At 43.8% G+C, this 15861-nt stretch overlaps 1 protein-coding gene and 1 long non-coding RNA gene across 8 annotated transcripts in view; one reads left to right on the top strand and one right to left on the bottom strand.

Annotated features, from left to right (window-relative positions):
• PPFIBP2 (PPFIA binding protein 2) overlaps positions 1-15861 on the top strand; it is a 191428-nt gene that overhangs the window by 140572 nt on the left and 34995 nt on the right. For all 7 annotated transcript variants that reach the window (XM_040409255.1, XM_040409256.1, XM_040409257.1 and 4 more), the window contains 2 exons: positions 4701-4832; positions 13816-13908. In XM_040409255.1, the coding sequence (XP_040265189.1) occupies positions 4701-4832; positions 13816-13908 (225 nt within the window). The remainder of the gene's footprint in view (positions 1-4700; positions 4833-13815; positions 13909-15861) is intronic.
• LOC120980262 lies at positions 908-15218 on the bottom strand. The gene is made up of 3 exons (XR_005774495.1): positions 15208-15218; positions 1227-1232; positions 908-1036 (listed from the first exon to the last, which is right to left on the bottom strand). It is a non-coding gene; the product is annotated as an uncharacterized LOC120980262 (long non-coding RNA).

The following is a 15861-nucleotide window of genomic DNA, read 5'->3' as shown; positions in this document are numbered from 1 at the left end:
TTTCTCCATCTATAGACAATTTGTCTTACCGTGGACTGATGAACAGCAAGGCTTTTGGAGATACTTTTATAACCCTTTCCAGCTTTATGCAAGTCAACAATTCTTAATCGTAGGTCTTCTGAGAGCTCTTTTGTGCGAGGCATCATTCACATCAGGCAATGGTTCTTGTGAAAAGCAAACCCAGAACTGGTGTGTGTTTTTTATAGGGCAGGGCAGCTGTAACCAACACCTCCAATCTCATCTCATTGATTGGACTACAGTTGGCTGACGCCTCACTCCAATTAGCTCTTGCAGATGTCATTAGTCTAGGGGTTCACATACTTTTTTCCACCTGCACTGTGAGTGTTTACATGGTGTGTTCAATAAAAACATGGTAACATTTAATTCTTTGTTATTAGTTTAAGCAGACTGTGATTGTCTATTGTTGCGACTTAGATGAAGATCAGATCACATTTTATGACCAATTTGTGCAGAAATCCATATCATTCCAAAGGGTTCACATACTTTTTCTTGCTACTGTAACTGTACAAGCTGTCATTTCCATATGAGCAGGCGATCAGCGGCCAACAGTCAGTGACACCACTTTTCTTGTGGAGAAAAAAATAATCAGATGGATTAAAATCCAACAAATCTGACCCTGGGAGAGATCCGGAAACAGTCGGGCTGTTTTTATATGCATTAGACTGTCAGCAGATGCCATCAAAACAGTTGCTGACATTGGGGCACATTTATCGCGCTCCCCTGTTTTTATGTGTAAGGGTCCATTCACACGTCCGCAACGTGTTTTGCAGATCCGCAAAACACGGACGGCGGCAATGTGCGTTCTGCATTTTGCAGACCGCACGTTGCCGGCACTAATAGAATAGGACATGTTCTATTTTGTTCGGGAACGGAATTGCGGACCCGGAAGTGGGGGTCCGCAGTTCCGTGTCCGGGCAACACATTGTGCTGCCTCATAGAAATTAATGGGTCCGCAATTCCGTTCCGGAAAATGCGGAACGAAATTGCGGATGTGTGAATGGACCCTAACATTAGACTGGCGTATTTGCTTTGCATTGTCTTTTGCCGACTATTTTATTATAGGTCACACAGCAGTTGATGAATTAGGCGTATTGCTAAGTCTGGCCTCTGGTGGTTCTTTTTCACTACAACAGGTTCATATTTACTGAGACTGGTCTAATTAATGTGCATGAAAAAAGGCACAAATGAGCTGTGAAAAGTTGCACATCTCCCTGAACGTGTGACATTTAATGCAAAAAAACTCACACTTCACCACTCAAAACTGACAAAGAAAAGCACGCCAGCCCGGTGGAGTTGATATAGGATTGTTTTTGTGATAAATCCAGGCGTAAAAAGGCGCACCTACATATAGGTTAAAAACAAGTCATAAAAGTAAAAAAAAAACTTCTGAATTAGTCAAAAACGTCAAAATAGACAAACAAGACACAAAAGCCTCCAAAACAATTTCAGTAGTAAATGCGACAAAAAAAAATTAGACTTAAAACTAGTCTAAAACAGCATTTTTATGCCTAAAGAAAAAAAAATAAGAGCAAACATTATAGTAAATGTGTCCCACTAACTTTAATTAGAAACGTAGAAACATAGAATGTGTCGGCAGATAAGAACCATTTGGCCCATCTAGTCTGCCCAATATACTAAATACTATGGATAGCCCTTGACATTGGGGTAATTGGGGTTTTTGATGACGAGAACCGTTCTGCACACACCCTTACCATCTAATATACCAGGAATGTTGACCAGAACCCTCAAAACAAAGATGTGGAGAGTTGTCACAGGTGACGCAGGTTGTACATGGCGCTAGAGCTGAAGAATCTGCCCATCATGTAAAAATTGGCCCGGTCCACGGTCGTTTCCTCTCTCCGGCTTCTGGAGAAAGTATTATACTAAAGTTTCGGAATAAATGAAGCCTGATTTATGGATGTTCTCAGTTCATGAAACCTAATCCTCATTGACTTCTACATCACCTAGAACACAACATGCCCCGCTGACTCCAAAACCTCAAGCAATTCCTGCTCTAGTAGATGTAGGTCAGAGTCTGATGGAATTGACGTATAAGAGCAAGTTGTTAACTGTATAAACAGAAAAACAGGGCGCACCATAGGGTAAAAACGTTTAGGAATTTTGAGTAAACTCCAATTTTGGAGGCTCACCTTTATAGGGTTGTGCAAATGTAGGCACAAGGCTATTGAAGACGTGTCGGAGATATATTCAATCCCCAATTTGAGAGGTAGGTATGCAGCCACGGATGCAGGTGTCCTCAGATGAGCGTGCCAAGGCCCACATAGAGGATTTGTATAAAGTAGAAGAGAGGAGCATCCCTCAGGCGCAAGGAACCAACCAGATGCGGATGTTGAATCTTCAGATATATTTATTGCAACCACACAACGCGTTTCGGGGATAGAGTCCCCTTCATCAGGTGAAGTATTGCAATACTTTTCACCTGATGAAGGGGACTCTATCCCCGAAACGCGTTGTGTGGTTGCAATAAATATATCTAAAGATTCAACATCCAGAGTCTGATGGAATGACTTTTATATTCCTTCCCCCTGTACGTCCGGAATAGTGGAAATTCCTATATAGTGTATATACAATATAATACTGTAGAATCGGGATTGCTGCAGGAGCCGGACGCCTGTACAGATGGTACAGTCAGATTAGAAAATGCACATTTTTAAAGCCTCCTAAATTGGGTCCCACGTCTCCTATACTCCATCTTGTAGTCCATAATATAAACTTATAGGCCATGGCAGAGCTTCCGGATAGTACACTGCTGGCCATGGGTTTTCCAAGTTCATGCACATGAACGTATTTTCTTTCCGTGTCCGTTCCATTTTTTTGCGGACTGTAAGCGTAACCATTCATTTCAATGGGTTCGCTAAAAAAAAACGGAAGTTACACCGTGTGCATTCCATTTCCGTATGTCCGTTCCGCATAAGAATAGAACATGTCCTGTTATTGTCCGCATTAAGGACAAGGATAGGACTGTTCTATTAGGGGCCTGCTACAATACGGAATGCACACTGGCGTCATCCGTATTTTTTGCGGATCCGTGTTTTGCGAAACGCAAAATACATACGGTCGTGGGCAGAACCCTTATTGTAACATAACAAATTTTTAAAAATGACCTTACCTCCCCATCCAGTGTCACTCTCTGTCTCTTCCCCTGGCCGCAGCTGTGACATCCCATACACTGCTGCAGCCAATCGCTGGCCTCAGCGATGAATGACCCCAGACCACTGAGGCTAGCGATTGGCTACAGCAGTATTCAGGACGTCAGCGCAGCAACCAAAACAATACATCATGACTGTAGCCTGGGGGAAAAGGACATAGTGGTGGTGCTAGATCGGAAAAGTAATGTGTTGTGTGTTTTTTTTTTTTGTTTTTTTTTGTTTTTTTTTATATTATTATTATTATTAATAATAATAATAAAAATAATAATTTTATTATTATTATTTTCATAAACCCTTTAGGGATTTAGGCCCCTGATCAGGACGGTGACTACTTCACAATGATGTCCTTATATATTATTATACAGTTTATGCGGCCGAGGATTTTTGTTACAGGGTCTTCCAGACTGCTGCAAAAATGTACAAGTCCATTTTTGGCATGGTTACCGCACGGACCCCTCGCAAAGCCAGAGCCTGGTCATGGTTTAGCTCTATTCAGTGGAGCTAAACTAAGGGGTTAATTTATGAAATCAGATATGTCAGTTTTGTGGCGTAAAAAAGTCACAAGTAATGGCAACTGCGAAAATCTTTGCGGCATTTTGTGATCCTCACCACTACTCGCATCATTTCTGTTTAAGAACTAAGTGAGATTAGACCTGGATTAGGGCTCATTTACTATGTGCAACTTTTGCAAAAGTCGCAACCCATGCCAGGCAACCCCCTGGTCCACTTTTACATCTAAGGGCTCATGCACACAGCCGTAGCCATTTTTGCGGCTTAAAAACTGCAGAACCGCAAAACACCTTGTATGGTGGTACTTGCACTACTACTTGGGTACTGTGAAGTATATAATTTCTGCAGTGTGTGATGGTGGCACATTGTTACCCAGGGATTGTATGGATGTAATAGGTGTCCAGTGTACGGCGCTGTGCACACTATGTTTTAGGGATCTATTCACCCAACAGAAGCCGAAAGAGTATTTGGCCTCATTTTGGGTGGTGTGAATCTGCATACCTTTTAGTCAACTGTATAGAAAGGCATTGCCGTTTTTTAGGAGCCAATGCAAAAAAAAAAAAAGTATACCGTGTGGTATTGTCTCTTCATATTAGGACCTTGTGGGCAACGTAGGCCACCTGAGCACCTGTATAAGCAGTGTCAGACTGGGTTTCCTTGAGCCCTTCAGAGGGCATTATTCATGAGGCCCAACTCCTATATCATCAATAAAGCCTGGTAGATTGTGATTCAAGAAAACAGACCCTAATGGCTGCAAAGACAGTCCAGACAAATGTTTTTTTTTTTTCCCCTGGACCTTTGGGGCTCACTCTTGTATCAGAGGCTGGGCCCACCGGAGAATTCTTTAGTACTCTGGTGGGCCAGTCCAACCCTGTGTATGTGTCGCATAGCTACTTAAACACACCATATCGAGAAAGGGATGCCAAAACGATCTACAGCCCAGGGCTCCACGTGAGGCCATCTAACGCTCAAACCTTTGTCTGTATCTTATCTTTGTAGGAGCTTCTGAGCCGGACCTCTCTAGAAACCCAAAAGTTGGACCTAATGGATGACATTTCGAACCTAAAGATCAAGCTGGTCGGTTTGGAAAAAGAGAAGAACGACTGCGAAGACTCTCACAACAAGGCAGAGGTTAGTCAGCCTCCTAATGTTATCATTCATTGATGTATAGTTTTTTTTATATAATATATCTCCACATCTGCTGGACTTCAGATGATTAGAGCTTTCAGAGATTGACATCCAACTTCTGCTGCACTTCATCCTGTCCGGTGCTGCCTCTTTCATGAGTGCCCGATCATATCTATTCTCCGAATTTTCCCTCAGCTACATTAACTACATTCTGCCTTTTATATCTGACCTCTTTTTATTAGATATTTGATTTTGCTTTCCCTCCAAATCCCTAAAGGGTGACACAAATATAGAAATACAGTATTAGAGGCCTGACAACCTTCTGGGTTATCCACAAGATGGTTTCCTTTTATACACGATAAAACATTTCTCTAGCATATACGTGTGATCTTTTTTACAGTGTTGTTTTTTTGTTTTGTTTTGTTTTTTTATATTCTTCTTACTGATCATATTTACAATGAACTGTGGTATCCATGCTTGGAAACTGTCAACAAGCAGACCTGCTGCTGTTTACAGATCTGATTTTGGTTTTCCTTTTTATTTATGACAATTTGCTTGTAAACAATTGTATTTGTATTGAGAAGGGCTACAAGCCATTTATACTAGGAGACTATTATCCATTTAGATCAGTCAACAGTAGCTTGTTGATATTTTTCATATTATCCCAGACGATGCGTATACGGAACGCAAAATATGGAACGCAAAAAACGTAAGCGAAATGCGGGCCGCAATGCACGAACACTGTCTGTGGGGCAGCCGCAGGGGATTGCAGACCCATTCACTTTAATGGGTCTGCGATCCGGCCGTTCCGCAAAAAGATAGGACATGTTTTATCTTTTTGTGGAACGGAAGTACGGGACGAAACCCCCTACCTCCGTAGTGCTTCCGTAGGGTTCCGTTCCGTGCTTCCGTTCCTCATCTCTGGATTTGTGGACCCATTGAAGTGCATGGGTCCGCATACGTGATGCAGAATGCATACGGAACAGTGCCCGTGTATTGCAGATCCGCAAATTCGGTCCGCAATACGGCAAAGGGACACCTACGTTTGTGTGCAGGAGGCCTAAGGCAGAGGGGAAACCTTCCCTAAGAAATTGTATGTACGTGTCTCCTATTGAGTCATGATCTAATCCTCTTTTGGTCAGAAAAGATTTACTGGAGAGGAAATCTGAAAGGTGGAAGGACCTTTACCTGGACCCTGTTGGGTTGGGGGTCTCCTGTGGAAGGATAGTCCAGGATCAGAAAAACAAAGCTGCTTTCTCCCTCATCGTGCCACTGGGATGTGTGGATCTCTCCATTCACTGCTATGGGACTGGTCAAAATCGCCAAGAATGGAAGTCCCATAGTGAATGGATAATGCTGCGCCCCATACTCCCCTTTCCCCGCACCACACTGGGTCCCGTTCTTGAGATAGGAGCAGGTCCCAGAGGTTGGACCCATACCTATTGTACAATTACTGTATATGGTATATCCTGTGGCTATGTCCTAAACAACCAGATAAGAATAACCCTGCAATACAGCAAACAACCTGTGGATATGTAGAGCACTGTTGTTGGAAACCCTTAAGGGCATCTGTCAGCAGATTTGTACCTATGACACTGGCTGACCTGTTACATGTGCACTTGGCAGCTGAAGGGATCTGTGTTGGTCCCATGTTCATATGTTCCCTTCATTGCTGGGAAAAATGAGGTTATAATATATGCAACTGAGCCTCTAGGAGCAACGGGGGCGTTGTAACAGGTCAGCCAGTTTCATAGGTGCAAATCTGCTGACAGATGCCCCTTAAGATACGCCCACACCAAGGGATATGCTGCAGATTTTTGGACTGAATTTTGTGGGCGCAAAATCTCTGCAGCCTAGTGCACAAGATTTTACCAAATCTCATCCACATCTTGAAGAAAGTATTGGTATGAAATCCATGTGCAAATTGTACTGCAGTTCAGATTTCAAATCTCTGGCTTGAAAAATTTATGGTGCGTATTTTCTAATTTCCTGCATTGCTGTATGTAATTCATGCAAATTTTGCTGCAAAATTGTTTTCACTTATTTGACGTCCCACGTAAATAGGACCCTTAAAGGAGCGGTGGTCACACATGTGCACTAGAACTCCATTCTCATAGGGGACTTTGCGGCCTCCTTTAATGGCTGGGATTGCAAGCAAGGTTGTCCCATGAAGATAACATATTATCTGTCCACAGGATAGGAAGTAAGTGTCTGATCGTCGGGGGTCTGAATGCTGGACCACAAGAATGGGGGCTTGTTCTCCCCATCTGAATGGAGTAGCTGACACGTGAGTGATTCCACTCCATTCAGCGCTATGTCGCCGCCGGAGCCAAAAGTCCCATAGATTTGAATGGAACGGAAGACGTGTCTGTGTGTCTCACTCCATTCAAACTGGGAGCATGGGCCCCAATTCTCGTGATCGTCAGGGGCCCCAGAAGTCAGACCTCCTGTGCATAGGTGATAAGCTATTTCATGGGACAACCCCTTTAACCATTCACATGGTATGATGTGCAGTAAATTTCAGGAATTCCAGACCATTAGGAAAGCATTCACCAAAACAAGGAGGTCTCCAACCTGCGACTCGCCAGCAGAACTATAACTCCCAGTATGCTATCAGGATATGCTCAGAATCTTAGTTTGCAACAGCTGAAGAGTTGCAGGTTGGCGTCTCATGCCCTAGAAGTTTTACTGCCCTCTTGCCAATGGCCATCATCTCGTTGAGCAGTCTGTTGTGTTTCCATCTGATTCCTCTCCGTAGACTTTGGCTTCTCCAGGCACGCCAACCACTTAGCAGCTGTTATAGGTCTTATATGTGCTAGCAACAAACACTCGAGTCTATAAAATCTCCAAGATATTGATTTCACTTCCACTTGTCATCAGCACGCCACAAGTGGAAATGATATCCTTCACCGCTCTTCTGACACCTGTATAACGTGGGATTAGATCATATCTTTAAGGAAAGGTATCAGAACGACTTTGGTTATTGGTATGTTTTTTTATTTTTTGTTAATTGAGGAGTTTTCGGACCTAGTTAAACCTTCTGGGTTTTTTAGATTCTTATGAATATATTCTGCCAATTTTGTTAGCGTACGTGATGATTTTAATGTGTACCCCAAATGGAGGGGGAAGCCTGGGGACATTGCTCTGTGACAGGTGGGTGACTGAAGGCGGTGTGGTTTTGACAACTGCTGGGCGACTTTAGAACTGTTTTTTTCAGGGTCTGTCTGTATTCTGGGATAAAACCTCTAGGAAACAAGTATTCTGCATCATCTAAGTGCCAAGTGGAGATCCAATCCTTCAAGAGGGGGATAAAACATGTCTGAGTCAAAAATTCTTCATAGGTCCCCCTTAGCCCTTTGGAGGCTAATAGCGTGTACTCTTGGCCTCCCTAAGACTGGAAAGCGTCAGCATACAGTTTTTTTTAAAAATTGTATATCTGCTATGCTTTCCTATTCAACGGACCAATTGCAATGGGCGCCTCCCCCCCAGGCCCTTTTAAGAGGGGGGAAAAAAGTACTTGTTTTTGTGACTCCAGTTGCAGTGAAGCAATAAGGGCACAGGGCCCCTTTTAATGATACTGTGGATGGTACCCAGGTGTAGGAATTCCAGAGTGGTGTAGGGTGGCCTAAATGTCCCTTAATGTTGGTGCACGTGTCACGGTGCTCCTACCTGGATACGCTGGACCCTAGGTGTTGGCTCCGAAGCAATGAAAAGGGGGGGTTGTTGATGAAGGGGATGAAGAAATAAATTGAGTCCAGACCTTGTGATGAAGTTGATAACAGTTTTACTTTCATTAAACATTTCTCCAAACAGTCTCAGGCTTTGTCTTGGTTCCCAGCAGGCTTTAGCATGAACAAAACTGTGGCAGGCAAACTTCTTTCTGCTACATCTGTCGCTCTCTGGCTCTGCTGTGCTAACAGGCTTAAATAGAATCTCTCTGCTTCTGCAGGATGCTGAAACTTCTCTCTTGTAGTCCGACTCTAGGTTTGTCCAGGGAACTATACTTCCTGGCTTCAGAGGCTTCAAGCTGTGGCCTCCACATCCAGCAGAGCTGAAGGTGCTCTAAGCCATCTAGAGCACCTTCAGCTCTGCTGGATGTGGAGGCCACAGCTTGAAGCCTCTGAAGCCAGGAAGTATAGTTCCCTGGACAAACCTAGAGTCGGACTACAAGAGAGAAGTTTCAGCATCCTGCAGAAGCAGAGATTCTATTTAAGCCTGTTAGCACAGCAGAGCCAGAGAGCTGCTCTAGCTGGCTTAGACAAGGCTTGGCATGGGCACATGAAACGGCGACGTGCCCAGCCCTTGCTTCCTTCCCCTAGCAGGGGGTAAGCTGGACCTTCCCCCCAGCAGGGGGTAAGCTGAACTGACTGACTGGTCCCCACCCTTCCTGTAGGAAATGGGACTCTCCCACTCATCCGCAGAGGGGGGTTAGAATGGAATGGAAAGCTCCATTCTAACTAACTGTAGCTCTGCCGTGTTTGCTGCCATCTGCTGTTGAACCAGGCACATTACATGTTAACAAACAGTTTTAAACACAGGAATGCACATTGTTTGGACCTGCAATAATTACACAAGATGACACTAGGTTAACCATAGAAGACAATAGCAGGGTGCATAAGTGGTAATGGCACTTTGGGTCATTACACAATACAAAATGCATTATTTTAACATCGGGGACTCTGAGTGAAGTATGGCATACGTCAGGCATTTACATTCGTATGCCATACGTTAGGAAACACAATGCAAACATAGTTGGCCGTACATTTTAGATGCTAATTTTGTTTGTATTCCTCCCAACTTCCACCACCTTCACCAACCCAATATGCATTTATGTTCAGTTGGGACGAGTGCGCATATGTTCTGAAAAGGAAGAGGGACATAAGTTGCTGCCAGACACCCATGACGATAGTATATCTTCCAAGAGAACTAAAGGAGCAGGCATGTTGAAATCCAACAGCCCAATCTTTCTTTCCTCCAACATCTGCCAAAGGAGAGTCAGGAGACCCTATGCCCATTAGATGGTCAGCCAGGTACCTTTTCTGTTTATTGCTCCCCTTGACTCTCCCCGTTAAGTGCCGCACGCCCGGTTTGTTTATGTCCTTGACTTCCGGCTCAGGCAGTTTTTTTGCTTCCAAGGTCCTTCAGGGGTACAGTGGAGAGATGCTCCTGTTCATGCACTAGAGCTCAATGAACACTTTCCATCAGGTTAGTCCGTTCCCCTCCGGCGACAATAGCTATGATGTGACGTTCTCTGTGCTGCTTAGAAGTGAAGGGTTCAGCGCCACAACCATATGTCACAGGAACTTGAGAAACTCCTGTTCCGCGGGTGAGAATCTAGATTGCGGACATGGTGCACTTTCAGGGAAAGGTATATTTTGAAATAAGTCAATTAGAGAGTACTTAGGTATTTGGAGTATAGAACTGTAGCCCTGGAAAAACCCTTTAAAGTAGAACTCCCACAAAAATGTGCTTTTTCTGACCTGTTAGAACGGTACATGATGTAAACTGTAGTAAAGTTAATCTTCTTACCAGTGACTGTATGTTAGTTATAACCTCCCTTCTGATCCTCAACTGTGTCACGTGACCAACACTCTGACTTTCCAAATAACACAGCATCTTATCTGTGGACAGGAAGTCAGTTTCTCTATATATTCGTATGGGAGCCTCAATGTCAGTCTCATCGAAATGAATGGAGAAGTAACTAACTTCCTGTCCTGTGTCAGTTGGAGATCAGAGTGTTGGTCACATGACACAGCTGAGGATCAGAAGGGAGGTTATAACAGTCACCAGCAACTACAGTGTACATCATGTACCTTTCTAACAGGTCAGAGAATAAAACATTTTGTGGGTGCACTTTTTTAATCTAATGAGTGTGGCTACCTTGACATCTAAAAAAACTTACAGTATTTGGAGCTAGCTATACTTTTCCTTCGATGGCTCTTGATACCTCAAACTGTTGAGCATTAGCTCAGTGTTTGGCTGCTGCTGATAATATAGCTTTTCCAAACAAAAAATAAATCTAATATAAAAACCAGGAAAATTTTAAACCGCAGAACACCTCTGACCCCAAAAAGTTAACTCTGAAATCACAGTCCTCAACCAGGCTATATTCCCAGAGATCCATGAAGCTGAGCTATGAGGAGGAGTTTGATGGAGTCTTCACACAGTTGCTTTAGCTTTTCCTTGTGCTTGGTGAACTGACAACAAGCAAACAAAGAGGTCAATGGAAAATTTCAATCCCAGCCTAACTAAATAAAGGCTCTGCAGGGGTCTGAAACCTTTGCATTTATAAACCCTTTTCCTACATGTTAGAGAGGAAATTCTGTAGTGGCCACTTTTGTTTTCTGTCACTCATGGAGATCTACAGCAGCTCTATAGTGTTAGGACCCCTCTAGACAACTCCCCGTCCCTCAGCTCTTCCATGCTCTTTGATTACATGTAGGTTTACTGCAGAATTTCCTATTGTGTAGGAAAATACAAGGTCATATGGTTACCAGGACCACAAGTTGGCATGTCAAGGTGAACTATAGGACCCTAGGAAGCATGCAAAGTAGGACTTGTCCTCAAGAATACCCAAGGAATTTCTGGTGTGTATAGGCTTTGACATTCTCCTGGGCCCAAAGGTTCAACAGAAGATCACATTTGAGGTTGATTTTTGGCACCAAACATTTACCACAAAGTTTTATCACAGATAACCTACCATATCCTGTATGTTCCGTGATTTTAATGTAGCTGAAAGTGGATGTACAGAATTGGCCTTCTGGTGGGCCCAAGAATCCCCAACCCAACACTGGAAGCATGAAAAACTATCATTGTTTTTAATTTATTTCATTTTTTATTTTTAACATTTGTATTTCTGTGATTTAGTTCTATTGGTTTCAGGTCTTTTTTCTTTTCTTTTTTTTTCTTTTCTTGCCTTTTTGCAGTCTGTAGTCAATCTGATCAATGAGCTCCAAGAGCAGATGTGCAAATTTCAGCTGGAGATCAATACTAAAATCCAAGAGAGGGAGACCAAGGCTAGCATAACTGACCTAATCGAGTCTGTCCACAACACCACAGCTTGTGACCCCCCACAACCGGTGAAGTGCTCTGGTTGTGAGGGGAAGGATGTATGAGAAGTATTCTGAACATTGCATGGGGTATGGTTGGGTGATGTACTAAAGCGATTCTTCCATGGTCCTGCATTGGCACATGTTGCACGCAATTAATGTGTACCAGGTTTTAGTTACTAGCATATTTATAGGCATCCGTGGCAGCTATGCAAGAAAATCCCAATTTCTGCAAAGTGTATTGTTGAGTAATACTTTGAAGAAATTTAAAAATGTTAGAGCTTTTTGGTAACTTTTGAAAATTACTGCAAAGAGGCATTGTGGAGTCAACAGGAAATTCATGGATATCCATGCGCAATGTGTTGTAGGGCTAGCTCGGCTGAATGTATTGATATCTTTCACTTCTTGATCCCTTGCTTCATTCTGGAGAAAGAAAGTACTTTTAAGGCATATGCAAATAATCACATCCGTGCACCAAGGGTGGGCCCAACCTTGCTGCTCCTGTTTCCTCTACCAGTTCCTCCTTGATTGTCAAGGTCAGATGAGATGACTATGCAGGAACCTGACCCTTTCAATCAAGGAGAGGTGGGCAGAGGAAGTAGGAGGAGCAAGGGTGCACAGAGTGGCTTGGGACCACCCAGGTGTGCACTTAACTGCTCATTTGCATATGGATTGAAAGTACTTTTCCTCCAGAATGAAGCAACCGATCCCTAAGTGAAAGTGATCATTTACATTGAGCTGAGCTAGCCCTACAAGGCACCATGCCTGGTTTATAAGTGAATTTTTGGTGACAGATACTCTCTCTTATTATTATTATTATTATTATTATTATTATTATTATTTTATTTTTTTTAACATTATATTTTGCCACTTGGGAGTGTAGACCATAATGATGGAGCCCCTTAACAAAAATTTAAAATTCTTTACTGTATCCTGTTCCACAATTGTCCTTGTCTACTTGGTTGTAATGCTAGTAGAGAATGACAATTGGAGGTTTATGTTCCTAGTGCTGTGTGTGCGCTATTGCTTGCGGTGAGATGTTTCAGATCTTCAGACTTGCGCCTTGTTGTTTTTTGCTGTGACTTTACAATTTTTATTTTTATTTACTTGACTATTGATTTGAGTATTTGCATGGTTGTAGACATTGATGGAAATTCTAACAAATCGTAAGGGAGCCGTATTTCCTATCACAAACTCCACATTGCTCATCTAGGGCATGTGTCCTCTAAATGTCAGTATGAAGGGGATTAACTAGTCTGGGAATTGGGGCGCTTTTACACAGGCCGATAAAGACCCCTCGTTCCAAATGATTGCCCACGGTAAAAATGCCGTCAATCGCCCAACAAATCCATTCCATGCGTGTAAATGGAGTTGTGTCTATAAGCATGGGCCAGTTGTGGCAGACTTGCTGTATACATTTCTTCATCTGAACGTTCCCATGTTCATAGTCTGTAAGCCTGACCCATCAATTTTGAATAGAGGGAAGACCATTAATGGTCAGAGCTGAACCCATAGATGCAACTTTGCAAGGCAACCATGTTTCCTTTCGTGCCATCGACTTGCTGTAAGTTGTGAAGGAGTAAGTATTCAGTAAAAATATTCAGGTTTGCCCTTCAAGGTGAAATTTTTACTACTTTGGAAGCGGCAAATAAAATGTTAGTTGCCTGGAGCTACACAAGGACTTGCTGAGACACTTAGTTTCCACAACTGGTTCACGTGCTTTCATGACACAGGTGGGAGGGTTACTAATCGCTGAAGAACATCAGACTCAAGTGTGGACAGGCCAGGGGAGTGATTACGTCTTCCCTGCTGACTTGGTGTGGATTGCATGATCTGTCCGTTTTGTCAGTGAGGAGTTTGGATATTCTGCCTGAACCGTGTAGACGTGCGCCTCTCACCTGGTGCTCATGGAGTATGTTTCTTGGTCTCATTCACAGATGCTAATACAAGAACTTAAAAGCCTCAAAATTAAAGTGGAGGAACTGGAAAATGAGAGAGTGCAGTATGAGTGGATACTCAAGGCAACAAAGGTGAGCTACCGTTCAGATTACCCTTCTCCAGCAGTACCTAATCTGGCTTGTATCTGCTGTGTGATGCCTTAATACAGATCTGCACAGCCTCCGTGTGCTGCCGCACAGCCTATGTCTTGTGCAGAGCTTTTCTTCCCTGGAAGCAACGCTTGTAGGGGACAGTATCACCATGCACGGGCATAGTTAAAGGCTCTGGGTCCTGGTGCAAGAGTTTAGCTTGGGCTCCCCTTCCCTTAGTACATTGTAGCCTTTCTGCTGCCTGAGGCAAAAATTGAAACGGCACCAACCCATGCCAAATTCTCAACCTAACCCCTTCCCTCCAGCCCTACTGTTAAAAACCTACTTGGAAAACATTACATACAGCGTTACAAAACATACAGGGTAATACAGCACCTCTTTCCTCATCTTCTTTCAGACCTTCGTCTATGCAGAGTGTGACAAAAAGACACCTTCGTTTCCTACTTTTCCATCATCTCCCACCTTCTCAACATCCCAATACTGTGGCCACTGTGCTCCCCAATACTATACTGCAGAAACAGATAACCCATCTGAAAATACTAGTACCATGCAAAAAGTGCCCTCTTCAATAATTAACACACTGTGCCCAGAAAAATAACTGTGCCCAGCAAACGGTGTCCCTGACACTAATAGTGTAAACATAATGTCCCCCAAAAATACTTATGCTAAGCTGAGTCAGTGTGCCCCCCCCCCCACAGTAATAGTGCTCCCCAAAGTCCTAGAAATAATCTTCCAGAGTGCACTTAGTGTTAAGTGACCCCAATAGTAATAATGCCCCATTGTGCCCATACTAGTAATCATGTTCCTCATAGTCCCCTAGTAGTAATAATTCTCCTTATAATGTGTGCAAGTAAAAAAAAAAAAAAAAAAAAATTATAATGTGCACCAGTACGAAAAATACCACCTTATACAAAAATCTTATTTTTCGGCTCAGGCGCCCATATCAGATCCTCGGCTCAGGCGCCCATATCAGATCCTCGGCTCAGGCGCCCATATCAGATCCTCGGCTCAGGCGCCCATATCAGATCCTCGGCTCAGGCGCCCATATCAGATCCTCGGCTCAGGCGCCCATATCAGATCCTCGGCTCAGGCGCCCATATCAGATCCTCGGCTCAGGCGCCCATATCAGATCCTCGGCTTTGACCCTATCCTGCTTCTCTGCTGCTCTCCACGTCTAGCATCCTCTCCTACAGTCACGCTCCTTTGTCTTCTCCGGGCCTGCACTGCACTGTGACCTGTCTGGGTGCAGAGTCAGGTCATAGTGCGTGCCTACGTCAGGACAGTGCAGCACAGGCCTGGAGATGACCAGGGAGGAGGGGTGAGTACAGCGCTTCATTCCCTTCCTCCTGCAGACTAGTGAGCGTCTCCAAAATGGCGCACTGTGCCTTATAAAGGAAACAATACTGTAATTGGCAGTGCGCCACTGGCGAGGAGGGCCCTATTGGCCCCCCTGGCTTATGGGCCTGGTCGCAATTGGGACCGCTGCAACCCCTGTAGCTATGCCACTGCCACCCTGCATATGGCATCCTGTGTAGTATACAACGATTATGCTGTCAGATTCATACGGTATCAGAAGGCTCTGTATGAAATCGGAGGCATACAGGGATACAGTAGATGTTCAATGCAAGTTTCATAGCAAACAGAGCGTAATACAATTGTGTTCATGAGGCCTAGAGATGGGCTGTCCCTGGCTGAATGGATGGGGCTTATGTAAGCCCTGCCAATAAATGGGTGGCCCAGCCTGATTCGTGGGCTTTCGCAGGGCGGGTTTTATTTGTCCCAGATTTACCAACTGCAATGTTGGTAAGTATGTTAGAATATGTACCTAGGGTGGCATTTGGAGGAAGAATGGAGAGATATATAAAAGATAAGCTTTGCTGGGAGACATTGGGCATTATTTATTAAAACTAGTGGAGACCTTGCACATGAAGACCA

Source organism: Bufo bufo, chromosome 10 (genome assembly GCF_905171765.1).
Source record: "Bufo bufo chromosome 10, aBufBuf1.1, whole genome shotgun sequence".
NCBI classification, from domain to species: Eukaryota; Metazoa; Chordata; class Amphibia; order Anura; family Bufonidae; genus Bufo; species Bufo bufo.
The sequence above is the reverse complement of the archived record's forward strand: the minus strand, read 5'-3'. Positions and strand labels throughout refer to the sequence as shown.